At 41.1% G+C, this 20,845-nt stretch overlaps 1 protein-coding gene across 6 annotated transcripts in view; it reads left to right on the forward strand.

The window, feature by feature from the left end:
* The window catches only part of PRP4K (pre-mRNA processing factor kinase PRP4K), a 40,382-nt gene that overhangs the window by 3,317 nt on the left and 16,220 nt on the right, over positions 1-20,845 (forward strand). For all 6 annotated transcript variants that reach the window (XR_014250849.1, XR_014250850.1, XR_014250851.1 and 3 more), the window contains exons 2-6: positions 6,860-8,059; positions 10,770-10,946; positions 15,255-15,410; positions 16,749-16,830; positions 18,136-18,346. Coding sequence is in view for 1 of the 6 variants with exons in the window: in XM_082413173.1 (XP_082269299.1) it covers positions 6,860-8,059; positions 10,770-10,946; positions 15,255-15,410; positions 16,749-16,830; positions 18,136-18,346 (1,826 nt within the window). In the remaining 5 variants the exon portion in view is untranslated. The remainder of the gene's footprint in view (positions 1-6,859; positions 8,060-10,769; positions 10,947-15,254; positions 15,411-16,748; positions 16,831-18,135; positions 18,347-20,845) is intronic.

Here is a 20,845-nt window from a genome sequence, read left to right on the forward strand (position 1 = left end):
TTTGAGGACACACTGAGGAGTTCACAGTTACATGGAGTCTATTCCAAATGGAACATTTAGAAAAGGTAAACGTATAAAATAGTTTTAAGCTCCCTGAAGGCTTTTTAGTGGCTTTTACATTTGTCAGTCTCTTTAGCTCAGCCTTTTTCGATGGTTTTAAGCGTTTAAATTTTTATATGCGTTGACTTACTTGCACTTACCAAGACCAGGTACTGAACAAATATTACCTCATTCAGTCCTTCTAACAACCCAACGGAGGTGGATACTGTTATTTCCCACATTTTACAGATGAGGAAACGGAAGTACAGAGAAATTAAGTTAGCTTGCCCAAGGTCACACTAAGTGACAGATGCAGGATTGAAACCCAGGCAGTCTAGTTCTAGAGCCCTGCTCCTGACTTTTGTACTGTTTGGTCCCTCGCTATACAGTGTGGCTCCTTTTAAAAATAGCCTTTAGCATTTGAAATCATTTTTATTTATTTCCAGTGTCCTAGAAAGGTCCGTTTTCATGATATGACAGTTCTAACTCTTTGAAACTTAATATCCCACTTGGAAAAGGTGGGGGGCGGGGCAAGGTTCGTTTTAAGACTAGTTGGTCTTTTGAATCCATTTTTATTTTTACATCTACATAGTCAGAGAAACAGGCTTAATTATTTTCTTTATAAAATGCAGTGACATTCATTTTGCTCCCCCTTGCCCCCAACTGCAAAGCATGAATTGAATGCTTCCCAAATAAGATGTTATTGAGAATACTCTTTGAAAAATATATGTGAAAGAGGAAGTTAAAATAACACTAGAGGGCTTCCCTGGTGGCGCAGTGGTTGAGAATCTGCCTACCAATGCAGGGGACACAGGTTCGAGCCCTGGTCTGGGAGGATCCCACATGCCGCGGAGCAACTAGGCCCGTGAGCCTGCGCGTCTGGAGCCTGTGCTCCGCAACAAGAGAGGCCGAGACAGTGAGAGGCCCGCGCACCGCGATGAAGTGTGGCCCCCACTTGCCGCAACTAGAGAAAGCCCTCGCATAGAAACAAAGACCCAACACAGCCATAAATAAATAAATAAACCCAAAGTTTAAATTAAAATTTAAAAAATACAAAAATTAAAAAAAAAAAACACTAGAGGTTGGTAATTGGTCACTTTATTTTAAAGTTGTTACATGGCTGTTTTCATTGTGCCAGATGCCCCAAGACCCTGGGTTGTTTGAAGGGTGAAACTTGTACAATGTATTTAACCAAACACGTGAATGAATACTGTTTAACACTTCCATACTGTCTGCACTTTGAATTCAGCTTTGTTTCCAAGTGAGATTTGAAGGATGTTACTCAGCTCTCAGTGAGTACTGGTTTATGACAAACCTGTTGTAGACCAGTTTAGTGTAGACACTAACTAGACCTGCTAGTTACTAGACCTAGTGTAGGTAACTAGACCTAGTGTAGACCTGCTAACTGTGTAGTGTTAGGCTGCAAAATGTAAACGTTAAAGTATAAATTTATGTATATGGGATTTATATACGTGTATTTATTGTTAATATGAACCATCCAAGAAGATGATCAGGTTTCTTTACAAGAAACCTTTTCCTAAAGCTTTAGAGGAAAGTTGTTGCTAATGAACCTAAATTAACTGATCTAGCACAAGCTCGTGCATTGATACGTTACGAGTGTCACTTGCTCGTTGAGTTCAAGTTTCCCTGATTTACCTAGTCAGACTTAACTCGTTATTTTCTTTGAAATTTGCCTTGAGAGATCAACGGAAGAGGCTGAAGGTCTGCTCTCTGCCTAACCCCAGTGTAGGAGAACTCCGGGGTTAGTTATTGAGGTTAACCTGGCTGGCCCTAAGGCGCTGGTAGCGTTTCATTAGTAGCCTAGTCATTATTTCTTGAATTAACATTCATTAAGTTACAAGGAAAACTGGGGTCACTCATGGGAATGACTGTTTAGTAACATTGGGTACCGTGAGGTCAGTCCTGGTTCTCAGAAGCTTTAGGAGCTAGATTTTCTTTTGAAGGAAATTACTTCCTGTGTGGGTAAACTCTTAAGAATTTTGATTTGAAACTCCTTGCAAGACTTGTAAATTATAGGAAGCATTGAAAAAGGGTTAAAAGAGCAGATTTTTCTGCGGGAGGTGATTAAATTTAAATCGTTTGAGGGTATTGCCGTCAAGAAATAGGCGTGTGCGCCGTATGGGGCACTGGGGGTGTTAGTGAGCGAAAACAGTGTTCACCGTCCAGAGCTGCGAGCGCGCGTGCAGACAGTGTAAACCAGCTGTAGTCCGTGACACTCTTTCTGTGTGTTACTCTACGTAGATCGTTTCTTTGACACGGCAAATACTTATTGAGTACCTGCTCTAGCTTAGATCATCTTATGGGCCTCAGGGATAGAGCAGCCAGCTAGACAGATTCAGATCCTGCTCTCATAGGGCTTGTGTTACAATAGGGAGAGACGAATAAGAATTCTATGAAGTGGAGGGCAGTTAAGCAGAGAAAGCGAATCTGTGCGCGCAAGGGTGGGGTAGCAGTTAAAAGGAACTGGCCCGGAGACCTGGCTGAGGAAGTGTGATTTGAGCAAAGGCCTGAGGTGGGCGAGGGGGCAGCAGCGCTGTGTCTGGGGGAGGCGTGCCAGGCCCTTTGGTGGGAGAGCACCTGCTGTAGGAAGAGAGCAGTGAGGGTGGGAGGGAACGAGGGGTTCAGGGTGGTGGACGGGTTGGGCTGATAGTATAGGACTCATACAGAGTTTAAGTTTTTGCTCTGAATAAGGTAGGAAACAGTAGTCAGTTTTCACTCAGAGTGGCGACATGACCTGACATTTTAAAAGCATCTTCGAGCAACTGCAAGAGCTCTGACTTTGAATGTAATACCAGCCTTCTCACCAGCTTGAGATACACATGCCCTTAGGCGAGTCCCGTCCACCTCCTTGAATGTGAAGTCTCATCTGTCCTGGGGACATAGGCAGAGGCAGTACTTCTTGAGCACTTTGTGTGACAGTTTTATATGTATGAACTCATTGCTGCGACAAACCTGTGATTTGCCAGTACTGTTATGTCCCCCGTTTTTACAGTGGAGGAAACTGAGGCACAGGGGAGTAGCTTGTCTAAGGTCACACTAGAGGTGTCCCATTGCAGGCAGCATTGGAACAAGGCCATTTGACTCGAGGATCCTTGCTCCCGCCAGGATTCCTTAAAATAACATTCTTAGTGTCCGTCTGCAGCTCCACAGTGCCCACAGTGGGGAGCAAATTTATCCAGTGTCTGAACAATAAGAACAACTTACTTTTGGGGCCCTAGGGTTGTGCTAGGCCTCGCTACCCTTGATGCCTGTTAACCAGCACTGTGCCGTCCTTACCGCGTGCCTTGAGGTGGGTACGGCTCTTTTCTCCATCAAGCTTAAACTCACCTAAGGCCACACAACTGGTAAGTAGTGAGACCAGGAACTGAGCCCAGGTAGTCTGACTCTGGAGACTTTACCACCCAACTATCCTTTTTTTTGAGGATACTTAGAGGATCTTCAGATGGTCTGTTTGTTTTTTTGCCACACTGTGCAGCTTGTGGGATTTTTAGGTCCCCAACCAGGGATTGAATCCAGGCCCTTGGCAGTGAGAGCGTGGAGTCCTAACCACTGGACCACCAGGGAATTCCCTAGATCAGGGGTCCCCAACTTCCCGGCCGCGGACCGTTACTGGTGCGCCGGTGCATGGCCTGGTAGGAACCGGGCCGCACGGCAGGAGGTGAGCGGCGGGCGAGCGAGCGAAGCTTCACCTGCAGCTCCCCATCGCTCGCATTACCACCTGGACCATCTCCCCCGCTGCTCCGTCCGTGGAAAAACTGTCTTCCGTGAAACCGGTCGCTGGTGCCAAAGAAGGTTGGGGATAGCTGCCCTACGTTATTTGAGTTTTAGCTTATTGACTAGAATTTTGTACTTTGGACACTTAGGTTTTATATACCTGAAAACCCTTCCCGACCTTAAAAAGGTTCTCTGTACCTACTTCTGTATCTTGAATTAGCCTAGTTCTCTTTTTCTCAAGCTTTTTTCCCTGTAACTCAAGGTTCAGAAAAATCGACACGTAGCTCACCTTCTGGACTGTGGGCTGGGAGACTGTAGGGAAGGGAGGTGGTTACCTGTATGAGATTGTAGCCTATACAAGGATCAAAGTTGAAATGTCTTTGTATCTTCACCCTAAATCGGTGATTTTCCCCCCTCCTTGATAAAGCCATGTTGGTTTTTTCTTTTTTAAACACAAAAATTACACTTTGCTTTTCCAAGTCTCTGAGAAAATTTGATGATCCTAGAACACTACTTCATCTATCCTGTGTCTTCTTATACCCTGTTTGAGAAAAGTGAGGCCAAACTAAAACCTGACTCAGCTGAAGACTCGGCTTCCTCTGCAGCACTGTTTAATACTTTCTCCTTTCCCACAGCGCGTAGTGCCAGAAATGGACATTGGCAGTCTGGCGCCCCAAATTCAAAGTTCTTGCCATGTGGTAGTTGTGTGTTCTCCATGTTCTCCACACCCGCTCATTGTTGTGAGCTGGTAACTTCACAAGCACACTCCGCTGTGTTGTGCTGCTTGCCCCTCCCCTCCCCTCCCCTCCCCTCATCCCCCAAGTGTACTGAAGACGGAGACCTGCTGGAGGACCATAACAGCAGCATCACTGCAGACCATCCGTCCAGTAGCTTAACCTTGCAGTTCCTGAGCCTCTGACTGTCTCAACCGTGTGCTCCCAGAATCCCATGCTATATCTTTTCATCTCCTGGAATTGGTCCGCTTGAGATCTTAACCTCCGTTAGAGCAGTCTCTTCCACAAGTTTGACGCCCTGGTAACATTGATCTTTTTTCCTATGTCTAAAGTACCCCTTAACCCTTCTGGTTAATTTCTTACTCATTCTTTAGCACAGTGTTACTTATCCTATTTTTTAATCCAAGTACCTTGTCGCTAAATTTCTCTCCCCCCAAAGTCCCTGCTGAACAGAAGCTTGGGTTTTTCTGTGATCTGCAAGATACCTTCCTTGACTGTTTCAAATTGATTTAAAGTGATCCTTCAGTGTTCCCATAATGCCCTTACTCGGGTCTTTATCATTGCAGTTCTCCAGTGTTTCATGTGACTTTCTTTTCCACCAGAAATTTCCTTGAGAGAGGCAAATATTGATCTTGTACATTTTTATTTTCCTGTTTTCTGACAATGCCTACATTACATGTAGGTGATTTTCTTTTAAATGTTGAGATTGAATAGACTCATTAATTTTTAACTTGCAAGGAGCTATTTGTAGTATATGGCACAAATACTAAGCTTACTAAAAGTACGGGAGTATGTAATTCGGAGGACTTGAACAAAATAATCCATGTCTTCTTCCAAAACTAGCGTGATGACCTGAATCTAGATAACTTAAAGTCTGGCTTTGGTCTCAAACTCTAGGACATGATGCTTTAGTATGAAGTGATTTTAATGGGGAAAGTTAAGTAATGCTGGTGCAGCCTGTGTTTAACCTAGGATTACTGAAGAGCAAGGATTTAGCAAAATAATTTGGAATCATAAACTCTAACTCAGTCCAAACATTTAAGCACAGAAGCCACCCACCTTAGACTAAATAGCCTGCTGAGCAAATGCTTGGCTGAACCATATGAAATTGCTGAGATAGGCTGTTGCTGGCGTGTTGAAGACTCTGCCGTGTTGAAGACTAATGCAGCAGAGGCCCCCTTGTGCGAGGAGGGCACGTCTCAGCACCCCCAGTGGAGGCCTAAAACCAGGGATGGTACCCGGCCTGAACGTACTGCTTTTTCCTGTGTGTACATACTTATGATAAAGTTTAATTCAAAAATAAATTAGGCACAGTAAGCGAGTAACAACAGTAACCGATAATAAATAGAATAATTGTAACAATGTACTGTCATAAAAGTTACATTTATGTGGTTTTTCTCTCTCAGCATATCATGCTGTACTCTCCCTTCTTTTGATGATGTGAGATGATAAAATGTCTGTGTGATGAGATGAAGTGAGGTGAATGACCTAGGCATTGTGACATAGCGTTAGGCTACTACTGACCTTCTGACCATATGTCAGAAGGAAGATCGTCTGCTTCCTGTCATCCTGGATTCTCAGCCGTGATGATGTGGATGGTTGGATGTCAGGAGCAGACGATGTCCATGGTGGGGGAACCCAGGCAGGATGGCGCAAAGATTTCATCGTGCTACTCAGAACAGAGCAGGGGTACTGCTGTACTACATGGTTGCGAAGTGGCCACTTATAGGCCTAGAGCCTAGAGTCCTAACTCCTGTCAGTTCACTTTGAAGTTTTTAACCCTCGGGATGTGTTGACAATATCAACATCAGCCATCAGCCGCCTGTGCACATTGAAGGGACTGCTGCTTTTGGGTGTAGCTCTGTATTGGCTCTAGAGATTTAAATATATATATATTTCTGAATCCAAGTGGAGAAGGAGATGAGTGTCCCAATATATGTCGTTATTAATGTTTTACGGAGGAAGAAAATGGGGGGGGGGTCCTTTGGTGTTGAGTTGTGTGGGAAATGCTGGTTTAAAAACCAAATTACTTGAGTGACTTTAAGAAAGTCAGCATTAACAATTTGTTGCACCTGGTTTGGATTCCCTTATTCTATTAAGTATAATTATGTTAACCTCCCGCATTATGTATTTCCTGTAATACTTTTGGTATTTGAGTTCAACCGTTAGAAACAAATTAAAGTTAAATCACTGTTCAACTCAGTTCTTGCCGTATACCTTTGAAATAAAATATTTCAGTGACTAATTTCATGTATCTTATTGAGATGTATTTTATCATTGCTATTATTTTGTTATGATTCTGAATGCTTGATAAATGATGTGACTTTTAAATGTGTTTGATACATTTATAGGATGGAAGATGCTGATAATTCTGAAAAGAGTGTAAATGAAGAAAATGGAGAGGTATCAGAAGACCAATCTCAAAATAAGCACAGTCGTCACAAAAAAAAGAAGCATAAACACAGAAGTAAACATAAGAAACATAAACATTCTTCAGAAGAAGACAAGGATAAAAAACATAAACATAAGCATAAACATAAGAAACACAAAAGAAAAGAGGTTATTGATGCTTCTGACAAAGAAGGTATGTCTCCAGCAAAAAGAACTAAACTTGATGATTTAGCTTTGCTGGAAGACTTGGAGAAACAGAGGGCCTTGATTAAAGCTGAACTTGATAATGAGTTAATGGAAGGAAAGGTCCAGTCTGGGATGGGGCTCATATTACAAGGTTATGAGTCTGGCTCTGAAGAAGAGGGGGAGATTCATGAAAAGGCACGAAATGGAAATAGGTCTAGTACTAGATCTTCAAGTACGAAGGGGAAACTTGAACTTATGGACAATAAAAATAGTACAAAAAAACGAAGTAAAAGCAGATCCAAAGAACGGACTAGACATAGGTCTGATAAAAAGAAAAGTAAGGGAGGTGTTGAAATAGTTAAAGAGAAGGCAACGAGGAGCAAGTCAAAGGAGAGGAAAAAGTCCAAAAGTCCCTCCAAAAGAAGTAAGTCTCAAGATCAAGCAAGAAAGTCAAAGTCTCCTACCCTTAGAAGGCGGTCTCAAGAGAAAATTGGGAAGGCCAGATCTCCTGCTGATGACAAGGTTAAAATTGAAGATAAAAGTAAGTCAAAAGACAGGAAAAAATCCCCAATCATAAATGAAAGTAGAAGTCGCGATCGAGGCAAAAAATCTAGATCCCCAATTGACTTGAGAGGTAAATCCAAAGACAGAAGGTCACGGTCCAAAGAGAGGAAATCGAAACGGTCTGAAACTGATAAAGAGAAGAAGCCAATTAAATCTCCCTCTAAAGATGCTTCCTCTGGGAAAGAAAATAGGTCACCCAGTAGAAGACCTGGTCGTAGTCCCAAAAGAAGAAGTTTGTCTCCGAAACAACGTGATAAGTCAAGAAGAAGTCGATCTCCACTCTTAAATGATAGAAGGTCTAAGCAAAGCAAGTCACCTTCTCGAACTCTGTCTCCTGGTAGGAGAGCCAAGAGCCGATCCTTGGAAAGAAAACGCAGGGAGCCTGAACGGAGACGCCTTTCTTCGCCAAGGTAACTTGACTGCAAAGCTGTAGTGCTGCAGATTTCAGAGGAGAAACTAGAACTTGTGGACAATAAAAATGAGATGGTAATGAGTTTTATAGTGTTACTTATAATCCTGTCCACTAACTATGTTAATGTTTGCACTTTTGTCAGTGAGTCTCTTGACTCTAGGTGATTTTTAAATATTGAACTTATTGACATTTTTAAAGCTCTTAATTTAGTATCTAATGTGCAGAATCACTCCTTTAAATCCAAGTAATTTGGCTGATAAGTCTCCGTATGCCCATTTTACGGGAAAGGAGATTGTATAGTTTCCAGAGTAGGGATTGTTCTTTGAGCAGTATGGGCTGAAATTTTTAAAAATGGAGGTATCAGTTTAAGGATTGTGATCTGTCCATTCTTTTGAATTGGCATGATTTTGAATTCTGACAATATGATTGGAACTACAGTTGTCTTTTTTGGTCCCCAAAATATAATTAAATTAAAAGTGGAAGTTTTTTTCTGTTACTAATTCATATACTTGTAATCTCATTGAAAAAAAAAATACCTCTTAAGTTTAGGAAGAATAGTGTAAGAAGTGATTTTATTTTTTATCAATAATAATGAAAATATTTCATATACATTTGGTCCATCAATTTTTTTCTCTTAAGTTCTCATGATTGTCTCTCATGAAGTGGAGTGATCCTCATACTTAATTTTTTTTTTGTCGTCATTTTTTTTCACATCTTTATTGGAGTATAGCTGCTTTACAATGTTGTGTTAGTTTCTGCTGTACAACAAATTGAATCAACTATATGTATACATATATCCCCATAATGCCCTCCCTCTTGCGTCTCCCTCCCATCTTCCCTATCCCACCACTCTAGGTGGTCACAAAGCACCGAGCTGATCTCCCTGTGCTATGCGGCTGCTTCCCACTAGCTAGCTATTTTACTTTGGTAGTGTATATATGTCCCTGCCACTCTCTCACTTCATCCCAGCTTACCCTTCCCCCTCCCTGTGTCCTCAAGTCTGTTCTCCACATCTGCGTCTTTATTCCTGCCCTGCCACTAGGTTCATCAGTACCGCTCTTTTAGTTTCCATATATATTTGTTAGCATACGGTATTTGTTTTTCTTTTTTTGACTTAATACAGAGTGAAGTAAGTCATACTTCATTTATAAATGAGAAAGTAGATTGAGAGGTTATCTAACTTACCTAGGGTCATAGAACTGATGAGTAAAGGCACAGAAGGGATTTTGCCGGGGAGAGGAGGGTGTTGTTTAGATTAGTCCAAAAGCTACTTTAGAAACTGATTCTTTAATGTCTTTATATTCAGTAATTAGACGTGCGAAATTACCAACCAAGTTTCCCTTAAAAGAATGTCGGCTTATACCATGCAAAGATATTCTGAATTCCTAGCCATCTACTGTTGCATGTTAATGTTTTCTGTGTATGGGTATAAATCTGAACTGGCCTTGAAGTTTAAATAAATCATCCTGTGTTTTGAGAAGCTTCAAGAATGCTATTTTCAAAGTGCTGTATCTTAAGAGATACTGTTGACTCTTTACTTCTAAGCAGTGTAATGAAACGGCTCTGCCTGCAGCTCTGTGGAGACAGTGTTGCTGGTGTTATCTGACGTCGTTCTTAAGGTCCTGTTCTCTTTCAGTTGCTTTCAGTTTGAAAAGGAAATTCTGAGGAGTTTATCAAGGACTAGAGTTGAATATTTGAAACAAATTTTTATTTTTAGTTGCAGAAGAGATACATGCTAATTAAAGAGAAATTTAAATCGTGCTGGAAGCCTGTAAATTCACTTTTTCCATCCCTCCTCTGCTGCCACTCCAAAGAAAACTGTCTCTAGCCCCTTGACTATGCACATACGATTGTATGTATGCGGTTTTTCTTAAGAATAGGATTCATACTATTTATGTTAACAGTGATTTTCTTTTTTCATGAAACACTTCTGTGACAATACATAAGGATCATTTTTAATTCTTCCTATATCAATAATAGCAACATGATATTTCACAGTGTAGATGTACCATAATATATTTAACCATTCCCTTGTTGAAACTGATGAAAGTTGAGGTTGGTTCCAGTTTTTCATGATTGTTTGCAAAGACATCCATTGGTTCTGTGTAAAGTTTCTTTTAGAATAGATTCATGGAAGTGGAATTGCAGTCTGAGATTATGTACATTTACATTTTAGAAAGTTAACTGCCACATTTCCTTCCAGATAAGTTATACCAATATTTACTTCCATGACTAGGTGGACTGTCCTTTTCCCTAAACTCTTACCTGTATTTCCTCTTCTGAGGTTAATGTTGATTGTAAGGGGGTTTTATTCTTAATTGATACATTAAAAATAAGGCTCTTAATTGCAAAGATGTCAAAAATTTAGAAAGAAAACAGTCTTCAAACCAAGGGAATGGAATATTATTACTTACTTGGGCAAGTTTTATTTGTTTATCTGAAATTAAAATCAGTAGCTTTAACAATATGAATAATCTTTAATAATTCTTCAAATTGTGAGACCAGCGGAAATAGACCTTCTATTGTGTGTCTACTATAACACCAGATGTCACTGTGATCATCTGAATTTTTGTTAAAAAACATATTAATCTGTGTTTACTAACTTTAGGTTAATGTGCCCTTTCTTAAAGTGTTCTTTACATGTAGAAGAAATTCATTTATTCTGATTTGATTTATTCTTCTTTGAACTTGTATTTGGTCCCCTTAAGAACACGACCTCGAGATGACATCCTCAGTAGGCGGGAAAGGTCAAAAGATGCCAGCCCAATCAGTAGGTGGTCTCCAGCCCGAAGAAGAGCCAGTAGATCTCCTGTTAGGAGGAGGTCCCGCTCCCCCCTCAGACGGAGCCGATCTCCCAGAAGAAGAAGCCGGTCTCCTCGGAGAAGGTAAAGATACCCGTTTGATCCATCAAACTCTGACTGTTTTTGAAGCTCAGTTGGTAGGTTTTCTTAACGAACAGTTTTCTCTGAAAAATTGTAGCTGTGACGCCATATAGTTTCCTGTTACCAACATGTGATATTTCACACACACTGATTTTTCTTTAATAGAGTTTTCCTTCAAATTTATATAAATCCGTGTTCATTAAAAACACAAATCTTTTTTTTTTTAAGTAGGACATTTTTTTCCCTCTGTTTTAAAGAGAGATAAATACTAAATGAGCTAGGCTTATGATTTTTCTTTTAATTAGCAGGCTAGATCACAGAGTAATAAATAAGTATCCTGTCATTTCATAGTTGCAGCTCTGTATTGATTTTTCTGTGAACTTGTATTTGGTCCTCTTAAGAACACAACTTGGAGATGATGTCCTCAGTAGACGTGAAAGACTCTTTGGGTGAAGATCTCTTTTAACTCACAGCAGTAGAAACCAGTCTTTATGTATGTATCTTTGAATGTTTTTGTATACTAGATTCTCAGAAGTGGAAATGCCTTGACAGTGTGTTTGTCTAAATTTTTTTAAGTTACTGCCATATGTATTGGTTTCATTAGTTTTTTTAATACTGTTCCTCACACGTTTCTGTTCTGCCCAGTTTCATCACATTTCTTGCAGATGGACATGGTCGAGGTTAATGTAATCATTGTGATCGTATACATACCGTTCATTCCAGAGCGAGCAGTCGGTGGGAGAGGGGAAGAGAGGACTTTCATGCTCCTAGCCTTCTGGCTCCAAGCTGACGGTAGTTTGCGTAGGATTTGCTTCCCTTTTCCAGAGTCCCTTGTTCTTCTCTTACGTTGTGATTCCGTTTCCTGTATCCAGTTTCGTGCTTTACCTCCTTGTTTGCTAATGCATCTCCAATAGCTTTTTGAGGAAAGTGAACAGAAAGGACAATCTTGGAGACCTGTGTCTCTAAAAAATGCCTGTTATTCTCATTGCTGATTTATCAAGGAATAGAATTCTAGTTTGAGATCATTTTCTTAAGAATTTTTAAATTGTTATTCCACTGATTTCTAGCTTCCCTTATTGCTATTCAGAAGTCCTCCTCTGATAAGTGGGCGTTTCTTTATAGGACTTGCTTTTTTCTCTCTCTTTTTATAAGAAATGTCCTGTGTTCCAAAATTTCACTGTAATAATGCCTTGATGAGCAGCTCCTTCTTTCCATTTATTTTGCTGGGCACTAGATAGGCCCTTTAAAGCAGGAAGATTATGGCTGCCTGTACCGGGAAATTTTCTCATGTTTTTGTTTGCTTTCTCCCCCATTTTCTGGGTTTTTTCCAATTAGACCTTATAAACTGTTACACTGACTTCCCCCTCTCATCTTTTTTTTTTTTTTTTTGAATTTTATTTTATTTTATTTTTATACAGCAGGTTCTTATGTTATTCCCAAACTCCACCACCACCGCCCCCCGTCGCTTTCCCCCCTTGATGTCCATACGTTTGTTCTCTACATCTGTGTCTCTGTTTCGGCCCTGCAAACCAGTTCATCTGTATCGTTTTTCTAGGTTCCACATAATATATGTTAATATACGATATTTGTTTTTCTTTTTCTGACTTACTTCACTCTGTATGACAGTCTCTAGATCCATCCACGTCTCTACAAATGACCCAATTTAGTTCTTTTTTATGGCTGAGTAATATTCCGTTGTATATATGTACCACATCTTCTTTATCCATTTGTCTGTCGATTGGACATTTAGGTTGCTTCCATGACCTGGCTATTGTAAGTACTGCTGCAGTGAACATTGGGGTTCATGTGTCTTTTTGAATTATGGTTTTCTTGGGTATATGCCCAGTAGTGGGATTGCTGGGTCATATGGTAATTCTATTTTTAGTTTTTTAAGGAACCTCCATACTGTTTTCCATAGTGACTGTATCAATTTACATTCCCACCAACAGTGCAAGAGGGTTCTCTTTTCTCCACACCCTCTCCAGCATTTGTTGTTTGTAGATTTTCTGATGATGCCCATTCTAACTGGTGTGAGGTGATACCTTATTGTAGTTTTGATTTGCATTTCTCTAATAATTAGTGATGTTGAGCAGCTTTTCATGTGCTTCTTGGCCATCTGTATGTCTTCTTTGGAGAAATGTCTATTTAGGTCTTCTGCCCATTTTTGGATTGGGTTGTTTGTTTTTTTAATATTGAGCTGCATGAGCTTTTTATATATTTTGGAGATTAATCCTTTGTTGATTAGTTTGCAAATATTTTCTCCCATTCTGAGGGTTGTATTTTCATTTTGCTTGTGGTTTCCTTTGCTGTGCAAAAGCTTTTAAGTTTCATTAGGTCCCATTTGTTTATTTTTGTTTTTATTCCCATTACTCTAGGAGGTGGATCAAAAAAGATCTTGCTGTGATTTATGTCAGAGAGTGTTATTCCTGTGTTTTCCTCTAAGAGTTTTATAGTGTCTGGTCCTACATTTAGGTCTCTAATCCATTTTGAGTTTATTTTTGTGTATGGTGTTAGGGAGTGTTCTGCTTTCATTCTTTTACATGTAGCTGTCCAGTTTTCCCAGCACCACTTATTGAAGAGACTGTCTTTTCTCCATTGTATATCCTTGCCTCCTTTGCCATTGATTAGTTCACCATAGGTATGTCGGTTTATCTCTGGGCTTTCTATCCTGTTCCATTGATCTATATTTCTGTTTCGGTGCCAGTACCATATTGTCTTGATTACTGTAGCTTTGTAGTATAGTCTGATTCCTCCAGCTCCGTTTTTTTCCCTCAAGACTGCTTTGGCTATTTGGGGTCTTTTGTGTCTCCATACAAATTTTAAGATTTTTTTGTTCTAGTTCTGTAAAAAGTGCCACTGGTAATTTGATAGGGATTGCATTGAATCTGTAGATTGCTTTGGGTAGTGTAGTCACTTTCACAATATTGATTCTTCCAGTCCAAGAACATGGTATATCTCTCCATCTGTTTGTGTCATCTTTGATTTCTTTCATCAGTGTCTTATAGTTTTCTGAGTACAGGTCTTTTATCTCCTTAGGTAGGTTTATTCCTAGGTATTTTATTCTTTTTGTTGCAATGGTGAATGGTATTGTTTCCTTTATTTCTCTTTCTGATATTTCGTTGTTAGTATATAGGAATGCAGGAGATTTCTGTGCATTAATTTTGTATCCTGCAACTTTACCAAATTCATTGATTAGCTCTAGTAGTTTTCTGGTGGCATCTTTAGGATTATCTATGTATAGTATCATGTCATCTGCAGACAGTGACAATTTTACTTCTTCTTTTCCAATTTGTATTCCTTTTATTTCTTGTTGTTCTCTGATTGCCGTGGCTAGGACTTACAAAACTATTATGTTGAGTGGTGAGAGTGGACATCCTTGTCTTGTTCCTGGTCTTAGAGGAAATGCTTTCAGTTTTTCACCATTGAGAATGATGTTTACTGTGGGTTTGTTGTATATGGTCTTTATTATGTTGAGGTTGGTTCCATCTTTGCCCACTTTCTGGAGAGTTTTTATCATAAATGGGTGTTGAATTTTGTCAAAAGCTTTTTCTGCATCTATTGAGATGATCATATGGTTTTTCTCCTTCAGTTTGTTAATATGGTGTATCACATTGATTGATTTGCATATATTGAAGAATCCTTTCATCCCTGGGATAAATCCCACTTGATCATGGTGTATGATCCTTTTAATGTGTGGTTGGGTTCTGTTTGCTAGTATTTTGTTGAGGATTTTTGCATCTGTATTCATCAGTGATATTGGACTGTAATTTTCTTTTTTTGTAGTATCTTTGTCTGGTTTTGGTATCAGGGTGATGGTGGCCTCATAGAATGAGTTTGGGAGTGTTCCTTCCTCTGCAATTTTTTGGAAGAGTTTGAGAAGGATGAGTGTTAGCTCTTCTCTAAATGTTTGATAGAATTCACCTGTGAAGCCATCTGGTCCTGGACTTTTGTTTGTTGGAAGATTTTTAATCACAGTTTCAATTTCATTACTTGTGATTGGTCTGTTCATATTTTCCGTTTCTTCCTAGTTCAGTCTTAGAAGGTTATACCTTCTAAGTGGTAAGAAGAGTAGCTATGGTTTAGTTGTCATCAGTTAGGCTGGGTATCTGAATCTTATTGATGGTATGTTAATTTTGTTTTAAAAATTTAACTAACTGTTTTTAAAGATTTGACTTTTAGAACGCTTTTGGATTCACAACAGAGCTGAGCTTTTGAAAGGTACAGAGAGTCCCTGTACTACCCCTACGCCCAGCAAACTCACAGCCTCCTCAACTTTAATTGACCTTTAAAATTTGTCTTCTCCTCAAACAGGGACAGAGGTCGAAGGAGCAGATCACGCCTGAGAAGGCGGTCTCGGTCACGGGGTGGTCGTAGACGTAGGAGCAGAAGCAAAGTAAAGGAAGATAAATTTAAAGGAAGTCTTTCTGAAGGAATGAAAGTTGAGCAGGAATCTTCATCTGATGATAAGTAAGAACGGAACTTTCCTATAATTTCCTTTTTCCAAATCAGAGAAACACTGTTTGACTTGGAAATCTTTAATTTCCATCTGAATATTTTAAGCAAATCCATTAACTTGACCCTGAATTTAAGTTCATCTTCTGTGCAGGTTTTATAGGTTATGTGACAGAGGTCATGGTTGTCTGAATTTTGGTTTGGCTGGAGTGAATATGGGCCGTCACTTTATCACGAGCCTTTCCTTCTATATTTTCATTAGGAACCATAGAGGTATCCTGCCAATCTCAGTTACCAGTTTTGGTGGGGGGATTTTTATACTAAGTTTAGACTTTCCGTTTTGTGTAAACAATACACACTTGCTATGCCTGTTACAGTGTGAAAAATGCAGAAATATTCAGTGCCTAATAAAATAGAGGGGAAATTTTTTTTAATGCAAACTTCGTTGTCTAAATGGCACATCTCAAAAATAAATGAGACGAATTTAGAGCAGTGGTTCTCAGCGGGGGGAGATTTGCCTCCCAGGGACGTTTTGGCGATGTCTGAAGACCTGTTTATTTCCACCTCGTAGCGGGAGGCCAGGGACACTGTTCTGCCCCCTGCAGGGCCTAGGATACGCCCCAGCACACAGAGCTGTCGTAACGTTAGCCGCGCTTGCGCTGAGGAGCCCTGGTCGGAGCTGGGAGATAAGAAAGTTGAGTGGAGGGAAAGTGTCCTGCGTAGACCTGGTACCTTCAGAGTGCAGGTCGCTTATACCTCTGCAGTGAACGTCCAGCAGGTTGTAGAAAAGGCTGCGCTGGGAGGGATCATGAAGAGGGCGGGGGTTCTCTGGGGGTACCATCTGAACCGGTCGGGGGCAGTGTTGGGAGGCAGAGCCACTTTCCCTTCAGATTGTATGCAAATGTCTACCTGTGCATTTTTGGTGGGGAAAGGATCTATCTATAGCTTTCAAAGGCTTCTGTGACCCAGAAAAGGTAGCAGTTTACTAGTGTGTCCCAGCCCCCCTCTTGTTGTATAGGTGTGAGAACAAGGGCTGCAGAGGTGAAATGACTTTACTACAGGGCACAGCTAGTGATGACTTTTAAACTTAGGCATCTTTCTTTTGTTCCCAGTCTCTGTGCTGTGAAACAGGTGAGGAGAAAAATGAGACATAGAAGGTTAAATTACTTGCCAGGATTCCAAACCAGGATAGTTTAAAAGCAAGGATAGAGTGGGGTGGCTTAAGATTTTTGCTCAAATGTACTGATGACCTACATTTTCCAGCTTTTATTTCTTTAAATGTATAAACGTAATGCTTTTGGAGTCTCTATGTTTGAAGTTAATTACACGGATGTGTGTGTAATTTTTTCTAAGCCTTGAAGACTTTGATGTTGAGGAGGAAGATGAAGAAGCCTTGATAGAACAGAGAAGAATACAAAGGCAGGCCATTGTTCAGGTACATGGTTTCAGTAACATTTTGATCAACACTCCTTCACCACTATTTTAACAAAATTAAGGATTTTTACCTTGACAATGCAGTGACAGTAGTAGCAATTGAATAGGTCTTGAAAGGAAGGTGGTTCCTTAATAAAATTGAAATAGTTAATCTTTTTTGTTATACATGGGATTCTGATATAAACCTCTTATAAGACAAAATTTGGAGTTTGCTTTCTTTTTTTTTTTTTAAGTTGATGAACAAGAAAACCCTCATAAGTGAGTATAAATAGGAATTTCCTTTAGCACAAATTTATAAATAACCTGTTAATATGTGGAAAAGATTTTTTAATGCCTTATAAAATGGCACATTTTCTAACGCAGATGTGAATGTTTAAATGGAACATCTCAATAATTGTAAGACTCCTTGAGAGCCGAGCGATGCAGGGATTGGGTGGGAAAGGGTGTCAGACTCAGGCCTAATGGTAAGGTGAGCTGCCTGGGAAGGGTGCCGGTTCTCCCTGCCATCCTGAGGTGAGGCCTGGCCACTCCAACCTTGGAGGATGGTGGTCCCTGTAAAGCGCCTTCTGTCACCATCATGTGATGGGGGTGAGTGATGGAGCTGAGAGGAAGAATTCTGGAAGATATGAAACATGCTTGGGTGCTGTTAGGAGGACAGCAGACAAGGAAAGGACAGTCGTAGCAGCTTGGGTAAACAGAGAGGGCAACCACAGCATTTCAGAGTGAGGGAAGGAATTTGAATCACCTGAGTATGTAGGGCATAACTAGAATTCCATAGGAAACTTACCTTTGTGGGGCACTGATGAAACTGGTATTAAACTGATATCCCTAAAGACTTGGTTGAATCTTTTTTTGTTCTTACCCAGGTCCACAATCCCTTATCTCCAACCTTTGGGGCCAGATGTGCTTCAGAACTCAGAAATATGTGAATTTTAGAAAGGTAATGTGGTGCATATATGTATGTTCCTTTGCCCCAACAGTGGGGTCTAGCACAGCACCCCATTATCAGCCCCTAGGAGAGTTGCAGTGAGCGAGGCGCGTCACGTTCACGCTGGGGAAGCTCAGACCGCTCAGAGCGCCACGTCTCTGCAGCGCAGATCTTGCCGCCTCATGAATGTGCACCAGACATAGGAAAGCGTTCAGAGTTTTGTGGATTTGGAATTACATATAAGGGATTGTGGATCTAATTCAGTTAAGACTTCAATACCTTTAAAACTTTTTTAGCATTCCTTGACACTTAACTTTTCAGTTCAGGCCCTCTTAGCACCAGATGTTGTGACAGTAATACTCTGTGTCGTTACCGCAGAAATACAAATACCTTGCTGAGGACAGCAACATGTCCGTGCCGTCTGAGCCCAGCAGCCCCCAGAGCAGCACTCGCACCCGCTCTCCGTCTCCTGAGGACATTCTGGAAAGGGTAGCTGCCGACGTCAAGGAGTATGAACGGGAGAATGTTGATACGTTTGAGGCCTCAGTCAAAGCCAAGCATAATCTCATGACAGTCGAACAGAATAATGGTGAGTCAGTTACAGTTTTGTTTCGACCATGCTTTTCTCTGAATTTGCACCCCTGTTACTTCATAAGGAGAGAGGTTATTTGGGGATGGGGACGGGAGGGGGACTAGGAAAGCTGTAAGCAGGACCTGAGTGTCGCCCTGAGCCCCACATGCGTGTTCACCGCCTTTGGTTTGGCTTGCTAGGCTATTTTCAGGCAAATCCCAGCCGTGATTTGATTTCATCTGGGAATACTTCAGTTTGTATCTGCTAGATAAGGACCTTTTCAAAAACATTACTTACACTTGATAAAATTGATAATTTTTAGATATCTGATGTCTAAAGTTGGTTGGTTGGAGTCAGAATCCAAATAAGATACACGTTATGTTTGGGGTATACATCTCTGAAGTCTCTTTTTTAATAGTTTTCTCACTGTGGTGTGGTCTGTCCCCCGCCCCCCAACGCCCCCTTTACTTGTGAAGGTGCTAGGGCCTGTGTCCTGTGAACTTTTCTACTCTGATTTTGTCTGGCCACATTCTTGTATTATTTATTTCCTCTCTCCTCCGTATTTCTTGAAAACTAGTAGTTAGTGTTAGAGACTTGAATAGGTGTCGGTTTAATTTTTTTGGCAAGAATGCTTCATTAACTGGCGGTGTACTCTTACATCACATCTGGTGGCACGTGCGGTGTGGTGTGGCTGTCCTGTTTTTACTGGCACTGAGGTGGTGTGTTAGGTAAGATACTCCACTGAAGTTTCTGTTCAGCTGTCCGCCTCACGCTTTTAGCGGCCGTTGATGGTCCCTGCTTAGATCCGTTATTTCATTGGGGGCAGCAGGGTTTCCAAAGTGGTGATTTTTAAAATCTCTATCATTACTTTTGAATTATTAGCTCTAATTTTGTAAAAGAGGAGGTTTCCATTCTTTGGTTACCCTGCAATATAGTTCGTATAGGAAAGGCAGGTTAAATACTTGATTATTTTCGCTTATTGACCAGTTTTTAGCATAGCATAGAGTTGGTGCCTGAGCAACCTCCAGAGGTGACCAGTGAAATTTTGGTTTTTTTGTTGGGTTTTTATTATTTGGTGTCATTATGCTCTTGTGTTTGGATCCACTGCTGCCATTTTTCTTTTTGAAGCTTAGATTGTTCTCTCTTCACCCTAGGAGGGAGCCCCCCCCCCTTTTTTTTTTTAAATAAATGAATTTAGGAACTAAAGAGAAGAAAGATATTCGCCGTGTATTTCTTCTTTAGGTCTTTTTTTTTTTTTTAACTTATTTTCATATTTATTTTTGGCTGTGTTGGGTCTTTGTTTCTGTGCGAGGGCTTTCTCTAGTTGTGGCAAGCGGGGGCCACTCTTCATCGCGATGCGCGGGCCTCTCATTATCGCGGCCTCTCTTGTTGCGGAGCACAGGCTCCAGACGCGCAGGCTCAGTAATTGTGGCTCACGGGCCCAGTTGCTCCGTGGCATGTGGGATCTTCCCAGACCAGGGCTCGAACCCGTGTCCCCTGCATTGGCAGGCGGATTCTCAACCACTGCGCCACCAGGGAAGCCCAGGGAGCCCCCCCCCTTTTTTTAAATTAATTAATTATTTATTTATGGCTGTGTTGTGTCTTTGTTTCTGTGCGAGGGCTTTCTCTAGTTGTGGCAAGTGGGGGCCACTCTTCATCATGGTGCGCGGGCCTCTCACTATCGTGGCCTCTCCCGTTGCGGAGCACAGACTCCAGACGCGCAGGCTCAGTAGTTGTGGCTCACGGGCCTAGTCGCTCCACGGCATGTGGGATCTTCCCAGACCAGGGCTCGAACCCGTGTCCCCTGCATTGGCAGGCAGATTCTCAACCACTGTGCCACCAGGAAAGCCCCAGGGAGCCCCTTTTAAATGGGTTTCTGGTGTCTTTTTGAGGCAAACCCTGCAGTATTTATTTAGCATGGCTGTTTTACTTTCTAGGACAGGGGCTTTCTGTAAAATATCCAATATTTTAGGCTTTTGTAATTATTTTAGACTTTTTTCTCTGGTCCAACTGCTGAGCTCTGCTCTCGTGGTGCAGAGCGGCTGGGCCAGCACAGCTGGATGAGCCTGGCCACGTTCCCAAAACACTGGATGGGCTGAAGTTCACGTGGTGTTCACATGTCAGGGCCATACAGGAACAAGCAAGGGGCAAATTCGGCCCAGTCTGTAGTTTGCTGACTCCTGTTCAAGGCAGTAAGACATCATAGGCTCACCTTGTGTGCATCTTGCCCCAGAGCAGAATCAGTTATTGTTGCAGGGATCCTTGGTTCCACTTAGTAGGAAATGCCGCTTGGAGACTACAGGGCACTTAGGGATGCCCATTACTGATGGGCCTTTTCAGTGGACCAAACTAGGAAATGCATACATTTTTGGAAAGGAGGAGTTCATACTGATTTGCCAATTCAAATTCGAGATTACAGGGTTTTTATTAACTTTCTTGACTTTGTATTTCTCTCTTTTACAGTAGAAAAACTTGGTTCCTAATAAACACAGTTACTTAGGTTATTTTGAAACTTTC

Source organism: Balaenoptera physalus, assembly GCF_965194825.1.
Source record: "Balaenoptera physalus genome assembly, chromosome: 11".
NCBI classification, from domain to species: Eukaryota; Metazoa; Chordata; class Mammalia; order Artiodactyla; family Balaenopteridae; genus Balaenoptera; species Balaenoptera physalus.